The sequence below is a fragment of the Andrographis paniculata genome, unplaced genomic scaffold (genome assembly GCF_009805555.1).
Source record: "Andrographis paniculata isolate CXL003 unplaced genomic scaffold, ASM980555v1 Contig30END, whole genome shotgun sequence".
In the NCBI taxonomy this organism is placed as follows: Eukaryota; Viridiplantae; Streptophyta; class Magnoliopsida; order Lamiales; family Acanthaceae; genus Andrographis; species Andrographis paniculata.
In genome coordinates, this window is record NW_026137563.1 from 344,733 (window position 1) to 365,848 (window position 21,116).

At 32.4% G+C, this 21,116-nt stretch overlaps 3 protein-coding genes and 1 long non-coding RNA gene across 12 annotated transcripts; 2 read left to right on the plus strand and 2 right to left on the minus strand.

Annotated features, from left to right (window-relative positions):
- The first annotated feature begins 4,418 nt into the window (after positions 1 to 4,418).
- Positions 4,419 to 9,986, plus strand: LOC127246779 (uncharacterized). 3 transcript variants are annotated; one of them, XR_007837769.1, is made up of 7 exons: positions 4,419 to 4,505; positions 5,180 to 5,332; positions 7,996 to 8,227; positions 8,311 to 8,373; positions 8,504 to 9,093; positions 9,216 to 9,350; positions 9,647 to 9,982. It is a non-coding gene; the product is annotated as an uncharacterized LOC127246779 (long non-coding RNA). The 3 variants fall into 3 exon arrangements; XR_007837768.1 differs by having other exon boundaries at positions 5,061 to 5,332; positions 7,996 to 8,373; positions 9,647 to 9,986; XR_007837767.1 differs by having other exon boundaries at positions 7,996 to 8,373; positions 9,647 to 9,981.
- Positions 7,010 to 9,093, minus strand: LOC127246778 (cytokinin dehydrogenase 1-like). The gene is made up of 5 exons (XM_051268327.1): positions 8,525 to 9,093; positions 8,290 to 8,417; positions 7,945 to 8,205; positions 7,591 to 7,853; positions 7,010 to 7,510 (listed from the first exon to the last, which is right to left on the minus strand). Exons 1-5 carry the CDS (start codon positions 9,069 to 9,071, stop codon positions 7,189 to 7,191), a joined length of 1,521 nt encoding a protein of 506 aa, XP_051124284.1. The 5' UTR covers positions 9,072 to 9,093; the 3' UTR covers positions 7,010 to 7,188.
- Positions 9,987 to 11,682: 1,696 nt separating the features above from the next.
- On the minus strand, positions 11,683 to 14,369 carry LOC127246781 (uncharacterized). 3 transcript variants are annotated; one of them, XM_051268333.1, is made up of 8 exons: positions 14,254 to 14,369; positions 13,502 to 13,639; positions 13,356 to 13,412; positions 13,121 to 13,213; positions 12,883 to 12,961; positions 12,659 to 12,783; positions 12,204 to 12,347; positions 11,683 to 12,119 (listed from the first exon to the last, which is right to left on the minus strand). In XM_051268333.1, exons 2-8 carry the CDS (start codon positions 13,625 to 13,627, stop codon positions 11,859 to 11,861), a joined length of 885 nt encoding a protein of 294 aa, XP_051124290.1. In that variant the 5' UTR covers positions 13,628 to 13,639; positions 14,254 to 14,369; the 3' UTR covers positions 11,683 to 11,858. The 3 variants fall into 3 exon arrangements, with proteins under 3 accessions (XP_051124290.1, XP_051124291.1, XP_051124292.1); XM_051268334.1 differs by having other exon boundaries at positions 13,502 to 13,629; positions 14,254 to 14,359; XM_051268335.1 differs by lacking the exon at positions 14,254 to 14,369 and adding an exon at positions 13,996 to 14,212.
- A 92-nt stretch (positions 14,370 to 14,461) lies between these two features.
- On the plus strand, positions 14,462 to 18,030 carry LOC127246780 (pentatricopeptide repeat-containing protein At4g20740). Of its 5 annotated transcripts, none has more exons than XM_051268330.1 (5): positions 14,462 to 14,963; positions 15,259 to 17,050; positions 17,159 to 17,210; positions 17,321 to 17,402; positions 17,611 to 18,029. In XM_051268330.1, exons 1-2 carry the CDS (start codon positions 14,516 to 14,518, stop codon positions 16,995 to 16,997), a joined length of 2,187 nt encoding a protein of 728 aa, XP_051124287.1. In that variant the 5' UTR covers positions 14,462 to 14,515; the 3' UTR covers positions 16,998 to 17,050; positions 17,159 to 17,210; positions 17,321 to 17,402; positions 17,611 to 18,029. The 5 variants fall into 5 exon arrangements, with proteins under 5 accessions (XP_051124287.1, XP_051124289.1, XP_051124288.1 ...); XM_051268329.1 differs by having other exon boundaries at positions 14,463 to 14,963; positions 17,155 to 17,210; positions 17,627 to 18,029; XM_051268328.1 differs by having other exon boundaries at positions 14,463 to 14,963; positions 17,155 to 17,210; positions 17,611 to 18,028.
- Positions 18,031 to 21,116: the final 3,086 nt, after the last annotated feature.

Consider the following 21,116-nt stretch of genomic DNA (forward strand, 5'->3'; position numbering starts at 1 on the left):
AAATATATATTAGAAAAATAATTTATATTAAAATAATTAAATAATTTAATTAAAATTAAAAAAAATTATAAATTTTAACATATTATTAAAATATTAAAAAAAAGTATTTTATTATAAAAAAATATTATTATCATTTATTTTAAGTTTTTAGGAACTCCTAAAATATAGTTAAAAGAATTTTTTTTTCTAATAGCTGCGGATTTCTATGTTATTAAAAAAATAAATTATTATAAATAATAAAAATTACGAGCCTTATATTTTCAAAAAAACTCATAGAGTATAAATAGTCTAAAAAATATATAGGAACAATAATTAATGTTTAGCTTAATTTTGTTCGTATCTAACTCTTTTTTTTTTTTTTTTTGAAGGAAAGTTCTATTTTTATTAAAATTAGTGTTTTATATTTAAAAATTTTCAATGACAGAGTAAGTAATATTTGAAAAATTTTTACACTAACTTTTTAATCACATATTATATTTTTTTTCCATCTGATAATAAATATATATATATATAAATAAATAATAGTTTTGAAATATTACAAAAGATTTATCAATTAATGATGAAAAAAATAAAGACAAAATTTATTATTATTTATTAAAATAAAAATAATACGGTGGTGTTCTATAAAGTTATTTATTATAAGTGGAATGTGCATATATTTAAAGCAGAAGATAATATTGACATAATTTTGGCAAATATAATGATTATTTTTTTTTATTGTTTAATAAAAATAGTAAAACTTTAAAAATATTCTCTAAACAAATTTTGGTTTGAATTTAATATCAAATCACTGTTATTCATTTTATATCATTATTAAAAAAAAAGTATATTATTTCATATAATGTTTCGTCATTTTAAAAGTTCTTATAAAACATTTTTCTATAAATAAATAATTGACATATGATTTTACATCATATTAAATAAATGTTGGGAGTCTCGTTTCCGAATTTACAAATTAATGACTGTATTTTTTAAAAATTTGAATTTTTTAAATGTAAATTAATGATAAATGAGACAGATGAATTGAATATTAAATTTATAAAAAATTTACCAAATTAATAAAAGTTAAAAAAGTGAGAGTATATTTATTTTATGAAATAGGAATTTTTTATTAAAAATAATATAAAAATAATAAATATAAATAAAATTTTAACATATATATACACACGAGAGATTTTAAAAAAAAATGCAAAAAGTGAGTTACGTAATTTATGGTTATTTATATCTTTTCTATTTTATAGAATGACAGGCAGGCTTCCACTGTCCTCATCATCCTCCACCCACTTGATAAAATGAAAATGTATATCTTGTGGAAGGAATTACACTTTTGCCCCTATCATTTATTCCGCAGTGATTGGTTGAATTGGAATGATACTGGAATCCAATTGCTATTATAATTGGGTTAAGAAAATGGCAAATATAAATCCTGCTCCCTCCGTACAAATGTGTATTCATTTCATCGGATATAAAAATGAGTAATAATGATTATTTTTTTTTATAGTAAAAACATATATAAAAATATAATAGTTTTTTACTTAAAAATGTAAAGATAATATTTGTCAATGACAACCCAAAAAGGAAAGTGAACATAGATTTGAAAGACGAATGGAGTATTGTCCATTATTTTTATTTTTGTCCGTTCCACTTGTTCTTTTGTAATGACATTTGTGTAATATATTATAAATTGTAATAATATTTGTAATGTTAGGTAGATAGTACAGTTACTAAAAAAAATGAATATTTTGTTATAAGACAGACTAAAATAAAAAAATTGATACTTTATTAGAAGTAATAATAATAACAATCATAATAATAATAGATAAAATGGCATAGATTGAATTGCGAAAAAAAACAAAACCATAGAGTAGACTCTAGACCAAGGTTGATTCAGGTGTACTGTATACTCTATTATTACCACTAATTTTATCGTCACATGGAATGAGGATATTATTGTCTTTTTACTTGTTTACCCTTCCTTTTCTGAAGAAATGAAATATCTATATGTTGATATCGGTTTAACTTTTTAATAAGACAATTGATTAATAATTATCACGTTATTTATGCTGGACATGGAATCGAACCCAACTCTTGTTTAATCACGTGCTTATTTTGATATTGTTAATTTTCTAATTAAATTAAATTACTCTTTAATTTATATATATATTTTTAAAAAATATTAATATATTACATATATTCGTTATTATCATATTATTATATATTTTTTCATATTTCACATAAATAAATAAATAAATAATAATAATAATAATAATAATAATAATATTCATTCAAATTATTACACAAAACAAATAAATCCTAAATTAAATTATATACATAACATTTATCTGCAGGGCCGAACCATGTGAGGACTAGGGGTAGCCACCCAACCTCAAAAAATGTGCTTTTTTTTTATGTAAAAAATAATAAAATTATTTATTCAAGTAATTTCTATGGATGTATTCTCAACTCGTATAATATATACATATTAGGATACAATTATATAATATATATTCTACAGTCACAAAATAAAGTATTCGACATAAAATAATTATTTTTTTATATTAACATGTGTTTTCTATACTTAGCATAAAAATCTCAATAAAAATATAAAACACACAAATTTTATATACACTAAAAATGAAATTTTTTATTTACTCAATAATTTTTTTATTGACATAAATTTTAATATATATAATATATATTTTCTCCGTTCCATTGAAAAGTTATCATTTTTCATTATCGTCCGTCCAAAAATAAGATTACAATTTTCTAATTTAGTAATTGTACTACCTATTAACATAATAAATATTCTTTCAACTTATAATATATTACACAAATGTCATACTTTTATATTACACCATACTAATAATAGGGGTATTTTTGTCTTTTTTACTACAATTCAATATAATACTAATATTAAAAAATTTACGTGAAAAAAACAAACGTCATCCTTCTACCAGGACGGAGAGAGTATTATATTTCTTTATAATAATTTAATATTCAATAAAATAAGTATTATTATTTGTTTATTATCAATACAAATTTTATATAAAAATATATTTTAAATTAAAATACTAAACAAATACAGCTAAAGTGATATGCATCTTTGGTGCTTGTGTCTATTTTATACATATATTTGTTTTCATTCTAAAAATGTCATATTTTTATATATATTCTTTATTAAAGTAATATATTTAAATAATCATTTTTAATTAAAAAATATTAGATCCAAAATACAAATATTAAACAACATGTATGTACATAAAGAAGGAAAAATATATTAGTTCGGACTTGTAACTAAGAGATCATGAGTTCAAATTTTATATTTTATTTGGCTTTAAATTTGAATGTTACTTTTAATTTAAAGATTATTTTAATGTAATTTTTTTTTTATGTTTTTTTAAAAAAGTATATCATGTTGGTTAAACGATACAAATTTAAATATGAAATTTAAACCAAAAGCATTAATTATTTTTATGTAAAATAATAGTTAAATAATTTAGTTTTATAATAATAAAAGTATATTGAATTGAAAATAATAAAATACAGTGTAAAAGGAAGATACATAAATCATTGTATCCAGTGATTTTTTCGTCGGATTTGGTTTGGAGGATATTAAATTCGGACGGGGTTTATTCAGTGCGTATTTTTTGTAGCGAGTTCCCACGTCATTAAAAAAAAAAAAAAAAAAAAAAAAAGGAAGAAGAAGAAGAAGAAAGGGATAATTTAAATTTGTAAATTTATGGGCCCCTTGTAATATCTGCACAATTTAGAATTTGTGTAATAAACCAATAATTTACACGAAATTGGTCAAAATTAGAGTGCACAGTTTTTAAAAGTTTATCTTTTCTGCGTACACATACATGCAATGATTGGTTGATAAAATGCTACCAAGTAATCGTGAAAGTTCATATTTTCTGCGTAATTATTATTATTATTATTATTATTATTATTACATTTTTATGTACAAGGAATAGTTTTGTGTGTTTTTATTAATTTATTATGATATATATTATATATATTTTTTAATCTTATATAGTGAAAATATTAACTCTCTATTTGAATTAGTTTCAATTTATTTATTGTATAATTTTAATTTGATGATTCTACTGTTCATTAATAGAACATTACAGTTCAAACCACTGTTTGAACCAAATTTAAAACCAAATTCCAAAGTAAAAAATAAAAAAAAATAAATCAATTTCAGATATATATATATAAATATATATAATATTGAATTATATAAGATATTATTAGTGCAAATGTACAATGAAATTTTAAGCCAATTATATTAAACAAGGCGTTATAATATAGGAAAACGGGCCTATGTCAGCCCATCACATTTGGCCCATTACGGCCCATTATGTATTGGTCTATTTCTAATGAGAAGTAGTGCGAGTTTGAGCGGGTTCGATTTCGATAGATACATCAATGTTAAATCGGGATAAGATGTTTGGAGTCGGATTGCGTTTACGCGCGGGAGTGTGGTGATTTTTATTCGAATTGAGGTACTAAATAAGCTAATATTGTTCAGGGGATGTGCATCTCCATTCTTTTATTGCTGACTATCGGAGAAATTCGAGTTTGAACAAATGTTGCATTTCCACCTCATACATTGCGAAGATATTCGCGGACAATGGTGTTCTAGGAGCTCGTATTTCATCGAGTGTGTGTGCGGAATTGGGAATGTTGTGTGTAATCGGTGCTTCAATTTATTTATTTTTCTAACTGTTTTCGTAGTGCTGTAACTTTGTTGATGATGTTTCTGGTTTGCCTTAGGAGTCTTTGCCGAAAGGTCAAATTGTCGATATATTTATCGTTATGTATTAACTCTCTGGATGCTTCTTGGGACGAAAACCGTTGTGATTGAAACTGCCTTGAATGTTCCTGCTGACAAAAGCTCCGGAGTGAGATAAGGCATTTAGTGCTGAAGGAGAATTATTGTTGATAGAAAAGAATGATCATAGATAATGACTTTAGGATCTAGTCCAGAACTGATGAAAACTTTTTTGTTTCGTAAGCACTGAAAGAGCTGCTTTTGTTTTTTTCCTTTTGGTTTGCAGCATAAAAACATTTTGTTGTAATGTGGGCCGTGGAAATGGCTATTGAATGTAGTATTCTGATGTCTGAAGCCAACCATCCACTGAATGTTTTCGGTTGTCCATCATTGTCGCATGTGCAGTTTGGCCACTTTGAAAGACATTCCAATCCTGTGGTTTTGAGGGTTTTGGGGATATCTCATTGTTGTCTAAATCATTGTTGTTCTATTCCGTCACCATGAAAGCAACAAGTCATGGAGAGATACTTTACGAGAAGACAACAATCTTCTGCTGAGGTAACCAAACCATGATGTTGTACGTGTTCAATTTATGTCTGTGCATTCGTTATATGAGGCACTAGTGTAAATGCACAAAAGCTTTTGATGCGAACCTTTGTTTTATGTCTGTGCTTTTGTGTGAGTGCCTTATGACATAATGCAAGTGGGATGTGAATTTTGTTTCTCTATTCATCACTATAATTTCATGAGTGGTTTGAGTTACATTACTGATAAGCATCACTGTTTGGAATTACTTTTCACATGAACAAATTATGCCATATGAATGGCTGTTTGATAAGGATCTTGATCCGTAAGAATCTCCTGAAATATGCCAAACACCATTCCACAGAAATGTCTATTTTAGAGCACTGTATGTATCTGTTCAAGTGCCCATGATGCTGTCTATATCTTTTTAGTGGCCAAATTTATATGTTATTTTGTTTCACTGGTATATTCTGTATATGGATCCACTTCAATTATATTGCTGCCGACATAATATTCCATTACTTGATGAGTTGATATTGAAGAAGCACCACTGTGACAATTAATTCAGGCGTGATAAATGATTACCTACGTAAGCTACAACATCACAGAACTAAAGCTATTTTGCTGAGGTATGAAATATGAATACACCCCACACAGGAAAATCGAATTTAAATTGGAGGTTTTTAGTTGGTGACTAATGAACTCTATGGATTAAGTTTTTGTGGCGGACACATGATCTCAATAGTCAAGACTCAATCACTAAATTTATTTCACTTAAGCCTCCTATGGTGTGTGTTCCTGGATGGATGACCTAAGTTTTAGACTCATAAGTTACTGCCCCCTAGACATAATAAGGATGTCTAAGCTCATGGAAATTAACAAAATTTTCTTTTGCCCTTTCTAAACTTTCTGGAATGCATGGATATCATTGAATTTCACAAGAGCATATCAAGTAGTAACTTATTTTGTAATTTGTGTCACTGGGTATAAGCTTATAGTATATTTGTATCATTTATGGAGACACATCAACTGAATAAACTTGTCAAGTTGAGATCATTTAAAAAGGGTTTCTTCCTGTTTAACTCTAGCCTAAGAAAATGTTGAAATAATTTTATGCTTTTGGATATTGTAATATGTGAAATATTATATTTTCTCTCTCTCTAATTTTTTCTTTTTTTTTTTTGTTTTTCTTCTCCATCCCCTTATTTTCTCTACATTCCCCCTCCTTTTAGGTTTTCTATAAGTTCATGTAATATGTTGTTGTAAATATTCCATTCAAGATAATTTAGTTCATCTTCATCTTCACATTCACATAATCTATCTCACACAGTTCTTAGAGATCTTTCAGAAGTAGGTTTTTGAAGCACCACCAACTTTAATAATTGACTTTTTTGGCCTTGTTTTCATCCCCGTGGTCCTCTTGCTTATCAATTTTCTTAGGCAGACTAAGACCACTCACATCCAATTTGCTTCGTGCAAATATGTTCTTTTCTTGTTTGGAAAAGCTTTTGTATGTCTGCACACTTCAGATAACTAGTTTTGAATTACGCAGAGCAGAAAATTGTTTCCTTATTGATGAAACTACCAACTTTAATTACATCAGATAATTCAATCATTCAATGTGACATCCTTATACAAGAGTTCATAATTAACTCATTTATTGCTATATACAACAATTTACATGCATCAATTACAACAATATGCCTGGAGCCCCACCTTCATACTTACAGTTACTGACGAGTGACGATGAACAATAAAGATGGAAATACTTAGATCATTTTTTTTTTTTAATCAACAAACACTGCCAAGGTGGCTAGTAATCTAATCCTAGCTTTCAAACTTCCTGAGGATGTTATAGTTCGTTCTTTGTTTCTTAGTGAAGTTATCTATCATAAAATGGACACTCCCTTCTGGAAAATCCTCTGTCCTGAAGCAAGTATTGCAAGAGGATCATAAGCTGACTTCCTCCTTGCAAACACTTCCCATTTTGGACCAAAGTGAGCTCTCCACTCTTCTTGTGTTGTATAGTACGGCAAGTATTGCTTCACTCCCAAGTGCTCCCTCTCGCAGAAATCTAACACTTTGTTGTTTAGACTTAGCAAGTATTGCAATCCATCACTTCCTGTGGATGAGGGTACTGCATGGTGAAGAAATGCAATGAGGTAGAAAATGTCTTCCTCTGGTGTCACGAAAGAAGTTCTATTGTCCCACCTGAAACAGAAAATCTATATCAACATAGTTATAAGGAATTTGGACATTCTTATATTTGTTTTTTCAAGTGAAGCTGTTACTTTGATTGGTTCATAGGGTAGATGAGGACTGGGCCATTATTTGTGTCTCTTAAAATTCCGCCGAAAACGACTTCAGAAAATCTATGTATTTTGCTTTTTGGGACTAAAAGATTCAGCCATGGGTGTGGAATGTCCCACAATCCTTTCGAACGCAGTTTTAGTTCAGCTCCATGAACTCTGTCCAAGAATTCCACATATGGAACTTCTGTAACGAATAGTGTTGAGCGGATGTAGCTTAATTGAGACAACAAGGACCTGATTTCCTGCACACAAAACATAGAAAGAAGTAAAATTTTATCCAGTTATCGTGAAACTTATACAAAAATACTTGCCTGTCTCTTTCATTTGTTTTACCTTGTCAACTTTCATAATCTCATGTGGATTAAAACTTTTTGTCAATTCCAGGCAAAATAGTGTCCTTCCTTCTGAGATGAACTTGCTGGCTTGTACCGGATCTTCTGGATTAAAAGAAGACCTCCAGTTATTTACCAGACCGGTCTTGTTTATGATCACCAGACCTTCAATATAGTCAAAGGCATTCTCCATGGATATCAATTGTTCTTGATCTTCAGCAAATGTGCTGAAATCTGAATAAAGCACCCTGATCCACTTCACCTGTTGAAACTAGATCATCAAGGTGCTGGTGCACTGTATGAACTGGTCTTTATAGATGCACAGTTTAAGACATAGTTAACTTACCATCTTCGGTGCCCTCTCCAGTGATATTCTTGCACGAGTTATTACACCAAACTGGCCAAGTCCACCAAGGACCCCATGAAAGAGGTCAGCATTTTTCTCCTTCGAGCAAATTATTACTTCTCCTTTTCCTTCATAACATTTAGCTCATACATGTAAGGCGTACAGTAAAATATGTTTTGCATATCCTGAAAAATATTCATCATTTCATGATTAGGTATTGCTTTATTGCACGAACCTGTGACAACCTCGAGCTGTTGTACATTTTGGATTTGGGGGCCATGTTGAAAGGCCTGACCACTGATCCCAGCATTGGAGAGCGTGCCCCCAACTGTTAGATGCAGGTAGTCTGTCCAAGACTTGGGCGCCAACCCATATTTCAGACACTCATGCAAGACGTTGATCCAGAGCTCCCCAGCAGAGACATCAACATAAGGCAGTCGTCCCCTATAGACCTGCACTTCTTTCCCATTGAGACTCTCCATATTGATCACAATTCCATGCAATACCTGTGCTTGGCCTTGGAGTGAGTGCCCATGTCCTCGAGCTGCAACAGTCAGTTCTGAACCAGGCCCCATTTCCCAAACATGCCTTATTGTTGCTGCTATATCCAATGTGTTCTTTGGGTGAAGAACTGCGGAAGGTAGAAAATGAAACCGGTTGCCAAAATCCATTGCTGCGAACTCATTCCTATCAAAGGTAAAATGGCCTTCGACGCTAAGCGACTTCATTAAAGGTCCCTCTTGCACAAGAGACGAGCATGGTCTGATGTCCATACTGCGCATGAGCAATACAACAAAGATTCTGGTAAGAAGAATGTTTTTATTTTTTGCAGAACATGCAGACGTTTTTGTCATGTTATAGTGTGCTTTAATGTGCTTTTTTTCATATATGTTGAAGGAGGAGACTAAATGGTGAATTGTATGTAGGTAAGCAGGAAAGCTAAAAGAGCTGAGACTGAATTTAAAGAGGGGGCAGGAGAGTGACTGTTGGAGTCAAACCAAAATTGTTGGTTGTGTAGATTGTTCCAATAGGTTCATGATTTACGAGTTCTTTTTCATGGGGTAATTTGTTGACACATCTGCCATGTTTAAAAGAAGATAGATAGATGCATGATTTCATAGATCTTGCTTTTTATCCACAGGCTCCCACCACACACACTTGCACCTTTTTGTTACACATTTTTGGTCTAATCTTTCTTCATTTAAGACAAGTAATCATCAATCTTTTTATCCATGCAAAATCATCTTCATTTTTCTGTCAAGGAGCAAAAATGCCGAATCTGGATTAGATTAGATTAGCTTTTAGATTTCCAGAGGGAGTGACCGACTGATAGATCTTCCTTGTATGGTATTGGCAGGCAGAGCTGACTGCTGACATTTCGCACGAAAAACCTTCGAGGAATTTTGCTCTTTTTGGCCCCCATCTCCTCTTGTTGTTTCTGTTCTTTGGTTGTAAAATCACACAGGTAACATCTCTTTTCTTGCTCTCTTTTACCAATTTTTCTAATCCAATTCTCTTGTTATTGCATAGAATGGGCATGCTTGTTTGGTTGGTATTGAGTTTTTAGTTCTGTTTTAGATGTATTCTAATATTTTGAATTGCTTAGAAAATAGTGAAAGTTTATATGAAAAATAGGTGTTAGGATGTGATTTGATAAATTTTATTAAATAAAAATAGATTTACTATAGTTTGAAAATACAAGTGTTGCCTTGTGAGAGTTTATGGGTTCCATAGGCAGAAGTGTGATGTTTGTTGATGCCTGCTGTAGTTCTAGATTAATTTTTAAATAAGAAATATATATTTGATTATAATCTTTTTATTAAATTACTATTACTTTTACTTGTAATACTCTTAGATGAAGACATATTTCACTCTAGTCTTTCATTTTCATACCCTTAGTTGTGGCTGTTTTTGCTTTTTATTTTTGTAACTAACTGTCCATTTAGGACCACAGAAATTTTGTTTGTGCATTACAAGACAAGAAATAATGCATTTCAAAGGGATTTCCCAACAGTCTCAATCATAAGATTTAGACTATGACTAAATAAGAGTTTTTGGAAGTTTTAGAAAATTATTAGTAAAAGTAAAAAATTAGGTATTTAATGTGATTTAGAAAAAAACAACTATTTCATGTAATATTTTTTGAAAAAATTATTACTAATAAATTATGCTAAATGCCTAAATTGTGATGGTTTAACCGCCACATCAATAATCTTTTGTGTTTATATATTTTTAAGACGTCTCAAAATATTTATAAATAGAACCTTAAAAATTTTAAGAAATGTTTGGGGAATGAATTTTTATGGTGACATCACTCTTTCTTTCTCTAGGGATAAAAAAATAAAAATAAAAACCTAATCTTGATTATTTGCTTTCTAGAAAGTCACCGACCGTGATTATTACGTGTTGCACTTTAATTTGTGTCAAACCCTCGTTTATTTATTTATTTATCTATTTAAAAATATAAATTATTTTTAAATTTACCTTTTTTTTTTATGTATGTGTTTATAACAAGTACTGCTTTCATACTATAATAATAAAGAAAATATACTTGCCAACAGTAAAATTTATTATTAATATTTTATGAGATAAGAATTAATAATTATTCCATAAGCCGACCGTTATTGGTCGGGACGACACGTAGTAATAATTTTAAGTAATGGAGACATGAAAAAAGGCTATGAGCATTATTGACTTTAGGATAATGTCAATAGTCAAAACCTATGATTAATTAATTAATTAATCAGATTCTTTAATCAAACATCAATCATTATTTTCCATTCTATTTGGTATTTTTTAAAAAATAAATCTGTCCCCTGTAAGAATTTATTTTGAGTTTGATTATTTTTGTCTTCTTTAATTATTATTATTATTATTATTAATTTAAATATGACTTCATTCATGAGCATTTTACATTTCTTAACAACTCAACTGTTTAAGTCAAATTTAAATTATTTGATCAATAGAAATACATATACAACAATTATTGGGATTTGTTTATTTGTATTTAACAGGGATGGAAACGTGCAGTTTGTTCAATTAGTGTTTTTGATCGCATGATAATTTATCTACTCACAAGCAAATAATATAAAATATTTTTTTATATTATTAATATAATTTTTTAATATAATATAAAAAATACATCTATACAAATCCTTAATATTTTATTTCATAAAATATTTTTTAGTTTCAATTGGTATTAAAAAAAATTCAAAAATGTATATGAAACAAATATTTACAATATTATTATTATCATCATCATTTTCTAAGAATTATAATAACAAAATATCTATTTACCTTAAAACAATGAAATTACAGAAGATTTTATTTACTTGTTAGGTTTATTCATTTTTATTTGTGTTATTTATAGGTATGTTTAAATAAAATACTGTATTGAATATAAGATTCTAATAAAAATTAGGTTCTGTCTACATAACAAATTTAAAAACTTTAACACTATTCAATATTCTAAAAACATCACATCAGATAATTTTTTTCCTCGTTATATCTAAAATTTCAAAATCGCTGTATAAAGTTCAACATGTACGGACCAATTACCCGTAGCGGAGCTAAGAATCGATATCAAGATCATCATCTTCCTCATTGCAAGCCTCGGCTGCAGCTATTTCTGCATCTAATTTCTTGATCAACTCTTCACTTACATGTTTGGCCACGGATATCATGTCCAGTATGATGCTTGGGTCGAGTCCCACGCCTCCCCGTTTTGTTAGCCCGCATATCTGCCCCTGCCGGTTGACAGAGATGGTGACAGCCGAGCTCATTTGGGACTCCTCTTCCAAAGTGGCGTCCGCAATGTAATGCCTCCCGACCTGCCAATGTAGCCGTGGTATTTATTGGCGCAAAATATATGCAAGTGAAGTGGCGATATCTAGGGTAAAAAGGGAATCCCGTGCCTTGGTTAGAGTAATTATGACTGGGACTCCAGAGGTGTCGAACTGGAGAAATTCCTCGTCGCTCACATCAACCTCTGGCTGCTCGTCGGAGGCAGCGTTGGAAGCAACATTGACTTTTGGAATAGCTGTGTTGCTTAGAGCTGCCTGAAGAATGCAAAGATGGTTAGCAATTTTAGCAGAAAATACTGATGAAAATCTAAAAGATCCGACAGATTGCTTCTCCGGAATTTCATTTACTTGAGAATCCAGTAAGAGTATACAAATTTGCTGTTATACATAAAAGCCTAACTTGGTTTAAATTGTCAATCAGAATTCAATCGGTTATTGAGTGAAGTTTTTTGGATCAAGATCAAATTTGAAAAATAAAACAATTTCACAAGGCAGCTTCATTTTCAAATTACTGGTTTCCAATGGGTTTCGTGCTTGATGAAAGCTTGAGATGAAAAATAATGTACCTTGATGGCAGCTCCCAAGGCATCTAGGACATTGCCGTCAGAACTGACAACAAGACCATCTATGTAAAGATCCCAACATACTTTCCCTTCAACGATGGACAGAGATGAGAGATCGATACCAGCTCCTGCAGCAAAGTTCATACAAGCAGAAGTTAGCTGTAAGTAACAAGATTCTGATGGCACAAAATCATCTTGAAATCTGCCTAGCCCGTTCAGAAACGCACCTGCCCCACTCTTACCACCCAACAAACATCGTTGAAGTGCAGAAGAGAGCTCTGCAGATAATTCTTCACCCCCTCTTCCCTGTAGTTTAAGACAAACAGCATTAATGGCAGCCCAAGAGTAATTCATTGGAGGCCAAATATGATTATTGTATATAAAGGGATATAGAGAGTATGCATCGTGGATATACGCACAAAGTACACATACATATATATGCAACAAAAAATAAACTTCATATACCTCAAAAGCAGGTTCGGCTGTTGGGCTGCAATCAATATAGATAGAAACTTTTCCTTTGTCGGGATAAAATGGATTTGGCTTTCCAAGCTCAGCCTGAAAATTGAAACAGTTGGAGCACAATTCAATTTCTATCAGAACAATGATATTAAATTATGAGGAATAACTCCCAGTCACTTAAAAATGCACAGCAACACAAAAATTAAATATAAACTCGAAATGCCTGAAAATAAAATACCTTCACACTGGCAATAACTTCTGTTGCCCCCAATTTCACTCTCGCAGAGCCACTTGCCTTTTTATTTCCCCAAAGAGCAGATCAGTAAGCATAAAGTTGATTACACGCACAGAAGAAAGTTTGCCTTCCAATTCAGACTTCCATACCTGAGGAATGACACCAGTTTCAACAAAAATGGGCCGGTATGTTAGTCTCCTTCGACCATCAGTACGCAGATCCTGAGCAATTCCACCCTTTATGAAGTTTTGCTCTCCAATAGATAGCCCCACCATAACTAAAAGAAACTGAAACAAATGAATCAAAATCTGAATACAAACTAAAAGAAGTATCATAAATGTAAACTGAAAATTGTTATGGCCCAAAGATTAAATCTCTTTTCATGCTAACAGTCCCCCAAAATCCACATTACATAGCCTGACTAAAAATTTCACCCACGAATTAGAATCAAAATTTTATGCTCGAGACATGAGGAATCAGATTGGAGGTGGCTTCTGGCGTACAGATTAAGTCATGACGTTTATAAAAACGATTAAATGGCAGAAATCGAAGGGCACTCAAATAAGTGAGGACAAAAAAAGGAAAAACTTGAGGACAGTAAAAAACGAAAATGAATACTATAAGATCAATATCAACAGGATACCTGCGTCACAATTAACACATTCACCGTAGCGATTATCGTTCACAAAATGATGCACATGTGCGTAACTGCTTATGCATATTGAACTCTTTGAATAAGAAGCAGGTTACATTGTTATCAGTTGATCATATATCTCAAGCAGAGTGGGTACGAAGAAGCCACAAAAAATCTCGACCAGGAATTAGATTCTCAATTAGTGTCAAACAAAACAGGGATACATAAGAATCAATAACGCAATAGCTAAAAATGACCAGAAATTACCCGGTGAAGGATCGCCGGCGGCGACGGAGCGGCAGACGAGAGAAGGAATTTAAACACAGAAAAACCCTAACGGACAAATGCTCGCATAGTACTGATCTTAGAGAACCGGTTTACCCTCAGAGGTGTTTAAAAAAAACTCGGTCCGGTTCACTATTTCTAAATATTACACAATCGCCCCAAATCTATTTTTAGATTTTTAATTAGACCAACGTTATTTATTCAGCAAAATATGAGGCGGGATAGGTCAAGGTGAAGTCTGAGAATGCCGCCTCCGCCACCGCCGCCGCCGTCGCGGGGACCGGCGAAACCCTACTTCTTCTACGGCCACCGCAAACCAACTCAGAATCGTCCCGCGGTGCGTGGAGGACTTTTCTCGAACCGCCAAACTCTAAACCCTAGGAAGGCTGGTCGCCCGACGGCAACGTCCGGCGAGCCATTCGACCTACAAAGATGGGATCCCGACGAGAAAAGGATCCAAAATCCTCCGTTTGGAAGACTGGATCCATCGGAGAAGTTCTTCGCATTGGCTAAAAACCTCTCCCCTATTGCGAGATACATAGTGGACGCATTCAGGAAGCATAAGCAGTGGAGGCCAGAGCTCGTGGAGGAACTCAATCGGCTGCGCCGCGTGACACCGAAGCTGGTGGCGGAGGTTATGAAGTTTCCCGATATTGACCCTCGGATCTCCTCCAGATTCTTCCATTGGGCTGGTAAGCAAGCAGCAATTTGATATCCTTTCAATACACACCAATACAATCTACGAAAAAAGTTCTTATTTAAAACATCATATCTGTTTTCTGTTAAAAAAAGTTCAAATTCAAAACATCCCAAAGCACCAAAATGCATTTTTTATCCTTAGTATCTCATCCTGTGTTTATTTTTTGCACTTTTGATTTTTTTGGTTGCAATTCTTAAAGCCATTGTATCATTTCATATTTCAATTAGGGTTGCTAGCATTTCTTTTAGGGGTTTGTAAATGCATTTGCTTATTCTTCAATTGATCAGGGAAGCAGAAGGGTTATAGACATGATTTCGCCTGTTACAATGCATATGCATATTTTCTAAATCGAGCGAATCATTTTCGGGATGCTGATCAGGTGCCTGAGTTGATGCACATGCAAGGGAAGCCTCCTAGTGAGAAACAGTTTGAAATCCTGATTAGAATGCATGCCGATGCAAATAGGGGTCTGAGGATACACTACGTGTACGAAAAAATGAAGAAATTCGGGGTAAAGCCGAGTGTTTTTTTATTTAACAGAATAATGGATGCCTTAGTTAAGACTGATCATTTAGATTTGGCATTGATGGTTTATGATGATTTCAAGGAGGATGGTTTGGTTGAGGTGAATGTCACATACATGATTTTGATTAAGGGTTTATGTAAAGCGGGACGTTTGGATGAAGTATTTTTCCTTCTGGATCGGATGAGGAAGAACTTATGCAAGCCAGACGTGTTTGCATACACTGCGATGATAAAAGTGTTGGTCTCGAATGGAAATTTGGATGGTTGTTTAAAGGTGTGGGATGAAATGAAAAAGGATGGGGTTGAGCCAGATGTGATGGCCTATTCGACTTTGTTCATGGCCCTTTGTAAATGTGGCCGGGTCGAGAAGGCTTCTGAATTGTTGCACGAAATGAAAGAAGGAAAAATTTTGATAGACAGGGCTATATATGGATCTTTGATTGAAGCGTACGTAGAGGATGGGAAGGTGGGATCAGCTTGCGGTTTACTCAAAGAGTTGATGGATTCGGGATATAGAGCCGACTTGGCAATATATAACTCCCTTATCAAAGGATTGTGCGGCTCAAATTTGGTTGACAGGGCGTATAAACTTTTCCTAGCTACAATTCGGGAGGATCTCCAGCCGGATTTCCACACGGTTAATCCAATGTTACTCTCTTATGTGGAGTCAAAAAGGATGAAAGATTTTCATAAATTGCTCGAGCATATGCAAATGTTGGGATTTTCTGTTGCTGATGTTCTGCTGGAATTCCTTTCTTCCATGGTTGAAAAAAAAGATAGAGTCTCCATGGCGTTGGAAGCATTTGAGTACTTGAGAATGCATAAGCTTCTAACTATTTCACTTTACAATGTACTTATGGAGGCCCTTTTCAAGATTGGTAAGGAAAAGAAGGCATTAGAACTATTTGATGAACTCGGTGACTATAGCTTGGTGCCCGATACATCCTCTTACTGTAATGCTATTTTATGTTACGTTGGAGTTGGGAATCTTCCGGAGGCGTGCAAATGCTATAACAAGATTATAGAAATGTCCTCAGTTCCATCAATTGATGCCTATTATTCTCTTGTTAAGGGACTTTCATGTTTTGGAGAGGTCGATGCAGCAATGATGCTCATTCGCGACTGCTTGGCTAATGTGACGAATGGTCCAATGGAATTCAAGTATGCTCTCACAATAATCCATGTCTGTAAGTTGAATGACGCTAGAAAGGTCGTTGACGTTGCGAATGAAATGGCAGAACAAGATTGTCTGCCAAACAGCATTGTGTATGCTGCTGTTATATATGGTATGGGCAAGCACGGAACCATCGAAGAGGCGAGGAAGTTTTTCTCAGCCATGAGGGAGTCGCGGTTTATGACTGAAGCAGATGTAGTAGTCTTTGATGATATGCTTATAGACCACATGAAAAAGACTACTGCAGATTTGGTATTGTCTGGGATTAAATTCTTCGGCCTGGAGTCAAAACTAAAGGCGAAGGGCTCTATGCTCTTATCAGGGTGAACCATGCCTACACTCAAGAAATTTCTAATTTTATGTTCAGAAAAGTGCGAGAGGTGAGTTGTCGAGAATTTCCAATTTGTTGTTTCTCTAAATTTTCAGAATAAAGTAGTCGAGAACTGTTTTGAGTCACCAGGTTTTATTTTGCCTCGCTTCACAGATAGGCGGGTACTTGTACTCAACCTGGAATGCAACCTGAGCCAAAACTCTTTCTTCGTATGTTTTATTATGGAAAATCTACACTTTGGGCTCTATCAGAAGTGTTCCTTTATATTTTCCTTATTTGAGATTAAAATGTCATTGATTTTTTGTGGAATTATCAATAGGATGGACGAGCAGTTGCTGAATATCCATCTGTGATTGGTATGAACTAATGATCGAGGCCCTTGTGCAGTTTCTTTAAACCCGGTACGAAATCTTATCCCTGTTGCTATATCTTTGTGTAAGTCTGTAATTACGGTTATATCTAGCCTCGCCCTGTCACAAATCCCTGTTATATCTGGCAGTGTGAAATCCATTTAACACTTAATAGTAGAAATTTTCAATGGAGGGGCTTTGGGCTAGAATTAAATGTTTTCATGTTATAGCCGCAACCATATCTGATTCTTTGGTTCAGTTTACATTCTTAACAGGGCATCTTAAGGTCCCGCCTGTATGATTTCTCCCGCAGATATCCAGCCAAACTCAAATAACTAAGGACATCTTCCCGAGCAGTCGTATGTATACCAAATTAATATGTCAATGTGAGTAAATCTCCATGTGAGTAATCCAGTGCCCGAACGAACCATTCATCCTTTTTCGGCTGGTACAAGTGTATATAGTTTATCTCACGTTGTTCCCAGGAAAATAATTATTATACAATGTGCACAGAAATTTATCATTTTTTATAGGTACATTTTAGTAATATGTATTATTTTGATAACTGGGTGAGATCTGCCTGTGTTTGGCCATACATGTATGTAAAGGTTCTGATGTGTTATTTTTTGTGTACAATAATGTTATGTTGCTTTGATTAATTCATAGATGAATTTGGAATTAGATTCCAGTTATTTCAGATGTCTTTTGTGACAAATTATTAAGTATTTTCTATATATGATATAACTAGCATATTACATTCAATTTTCATGCCTAAATCAAAGAGCTAGTAGATGCTATTAAGATTCCAAAAAAGACAGTGACTGACTTATGATGCTATTAAGATTCTACTCTTGTTATATTAGTACACAAATTTCCTTTCACTCGACTAGAGTTATCGGCTATATGAATTACTCCCGGTCCAAATCACATGCGTCATTTGGAGTTTGTCTTTTTTCTTTTATGTATAAAATAATTGTATTGGTAATAGTATGTTTGAAGTTTAAGTAAAAATTAAGAATATTTCAGTATTAATATATAATTACTTTATCTAAAATATGAAAAAAATACTTTGAAAATAAAAATGATAATAAAAATACTTTAAATTGAGACGGAGAAAAGTGGAGGAAAGTATGATTTGTTGTGTACTAAATTTCCATAACAGTGCCCTTATGTACCAAGTAGATGGAACATTGAGGTATATCTGAATAATGTTAGTGATGAATCACTAACAAAGAATGACGATGTTCATATTTTGATTGGTGTATTAAATTCAAAACTTTACCTTGGCAACGATACAATACTTTTAGCAATTGACTTAAGTGTTCTATTTTTTTCATTGTTAGTGTTGTTGATACATGAATGTAACCAAGGCTAAAACGTTATATTATTATTGAGCTCAGCTAGTGTATTTTCTGATGCAAATCTATAAATCTTAAAAGATATGAAAATAATGGGAATTTACCTCCTCTTTTGTAGATCTATTGTACTTGATCAGTAAAATTAATTAAATAAATTTTATTTCTAAATAATCTATAAAATAGCTATTTAAACTACAAACGAAAAACACTTGAACATATTCATTTTATAAGCACAAATGAGGGCTAGGCATATTTGAATATGTTACCAATCTGTATGAATTCCTTACACATTTTTATTCAAATATTTTATTGGTGTGATAACATATGCCTTAAGATTAGTGACAGAAACAAAATAAATGAGATTTAGGCTATTATTACAATTCCATTTTCATAAAGATTAAAAATAAGGATACTTGGGGGCAGAAATCAATTTAGGGAATAAAACAAATTTAAAACATGAGTTACTTTGGAAGACCGTGTGTAAACCAAATTAAACACTTAAACATCCAAGTTTAATTAATAAAACTGTGCAAGATTTCAAACACAAACAAAAAAGGCCTGCAAGCTTCCATACAAGGAAGAACATAGGAAAAAAAAAAAAAAAAAAAAAAAAAAAACATAGAAAAACATAGTACAGAACATAGAAAAACACAGTACAATATAATACAAGCTAATTGAACACAGTTACTAACAACGAATAATAAGCACATAATTAATACAACTGTGCAAGATTTCAACTACATATTCGAGAAAAAATGCCTCTGCAAACTTCTACACAGAGAAAAACATTGTATAATACAAGCTAATTGAACACACTTGCTAACAACAAATAATAAGCATATAATTAATACAACTATGCAATATTTCAAGCGCAAGTTCCATTGATAGATATTAACCATATTAAAAGAAAAGCCTACAAAAAAAGAAAATAAGCACACAATGAATATACTAAATAGTGGCCGGCGCGACCAAACCCAACACAAAGAGCAAACATTGCAAACAAAATACAAACTTTGAGGCATATATGGCCCCAACAAAAATTAATCACAATCCAGGTTTTCACCATGCCAACCCTCAAACAATAATAAACACATAGTTAAAACAAATACACAGCGTTCTGGGACACTGCCCCTCATAATTAATACGCACACAATAAATACTAAAATATACAAGCTTTCAGAAAAGGTATGCAAGCTTTCCGACATGAATACACACAAAAACACATAGTACAATAACACTTGCTAACAACGAATAAATACAACTATGCATGATTTCAAGCACACATTCTATTGATAGATATTAACAACAATGAAACAAGTCTAACCTCCAAAGAAAATAAGTATACACTCAATATAAATATAGACTGGGCACAACCAAACCAAACACAATGAGAATACACATTCCAAACAAATACACAAGCTTTGAGGCATACATGGCCCCAACAAAAGTAAGCAAAACTCAAATCGATATGTAGGATTTCACCCCGCCAGCCATCAAACAATAATGACTACAAAGTTATAAAAAAATAACGCAAGCTTTTGGCACACCTGCCCTAATAATTAATAAGCACAAAACAAATTATAAAACATACAAGCTTTCAGAAAAGGTATGCAAGCTATCAGTCATGCACACACAACAAAACTTAGTATAATACAAGCTTCTTGAACACACTTGCTAACAACAAATAATAAGCACATAATTAACACAACTATGCAAGATTTCAAGCACACATTCCATTGATACATATTAAAAACATTAAAAAAAAAAAAAAAACACTACCTCCAAAGAAAATAAGCACACACTGAAAATAGATATATAGTGTGCACGACCAAACCCAACACAGAGAACACATATTCCAAACAAATATACAAGCTTTGAGGCATACATGACCCCGAAAAAAAGTAAGCACAATCCAAATATATATGTCTGTTTTCATCATGCCAACCCTCAAACAATTATAAGCACATAGTTATAACAAATACACAAGCTTTTGGCACACTTGTCCTAATAATTAATAAGCAGACAATAACTAATAAACATACAAGCTTTTAGACATGCATACACACAGCAAAACTTAGTATGATACAAGCTTCTTGAACACACTTGCTAACAATGAATAATAAGCACATAATTTAATACAACTGTGCAAGATTTCAAGCACAAATTCAGAGAAGGCTTGCAAGCTTTCAGACCGGAATACACACAACAAAACATAGTATAATACAAGCTTTTTGAACACACTTGCGAACAACAAGTAATAAGCACATAATTAATACAACTATGAAAGAGTTCAAGCACACGTTCCATTAAAAGATATTAACCACATAGACAAAAGTCTGCATCCAAAGAAAATCAGCACACACTCAAAATAGTATATAGTGGCCGGCACGACCAAACCCAACACAAA

What these genes read in the sequence shown, in the direction of transcription:
- LOC127246781 (XM_051268333.1), bottom strand. Translation starts at nt 13,627, where the DNA reads ATGGTGGGGCTATCTATTGGAGAGCAAAACTTCATAAAGGGTGGAATT. An exon ending in CCTTGGGAGCTGCCATCAAG is followed by an intron (nt 12,348 to 12,658) that starts GTACATTATTTT and finishes TGCATTCTTCAG; the next exon opens with GCAGCTCTAAGCAACACAGC. An exon ending in TCATAATTACTCTAACCAAG is followed by an intron (nt 12,120 to 12,203) that starts GCACGGGATTCC and finishes CTACATTGGCAG; the next exon opens with GTCGGGAGGCATTACATTGC.
- LOC127246780 (XM_051268332.1), top strand. Translation starts at nt 14,516, where the DNA reads ATGCCGCCTCCGCCACCGCCGCCGCCGTCGCGGGGACCGGCGAAACCC. An exon ending in CAGATTCTTCCATTGGGCTG is followed by an intron (nt 14,964 to 15,258) that starts GTAAGCAAGCAG and finishes TCAATTGATCAG; the next exon opens with GGAAGCAGAAGGGTTATAGA.
- LOC127246778 (XM_051268327.1), bottom strand. Translation starts at nt 9,071, where the DNA reads ATGCGCAGTATGGACATCAGACCATGCTCGTCTCTTGTGCAAGAGGGA. An exon ending in ACAGCTCGAGGTTGTCACAG is followed by an intron (nt 8,418 to 8,524) that starts GTTCGTGCAATA and finishes AATGTTATGAAG; the next exon opens with GAAAAGGAGAAGTAATAATT. An exon ending in AGATTATGAAAGTTGACAAG is followed by an intron (nt 7,854 to 7,944) that starts GTAAAACAAATG and finishes TTTTGTGTGCAG; the next exon opens with GAAATCAGGTCCTTGTTGTC.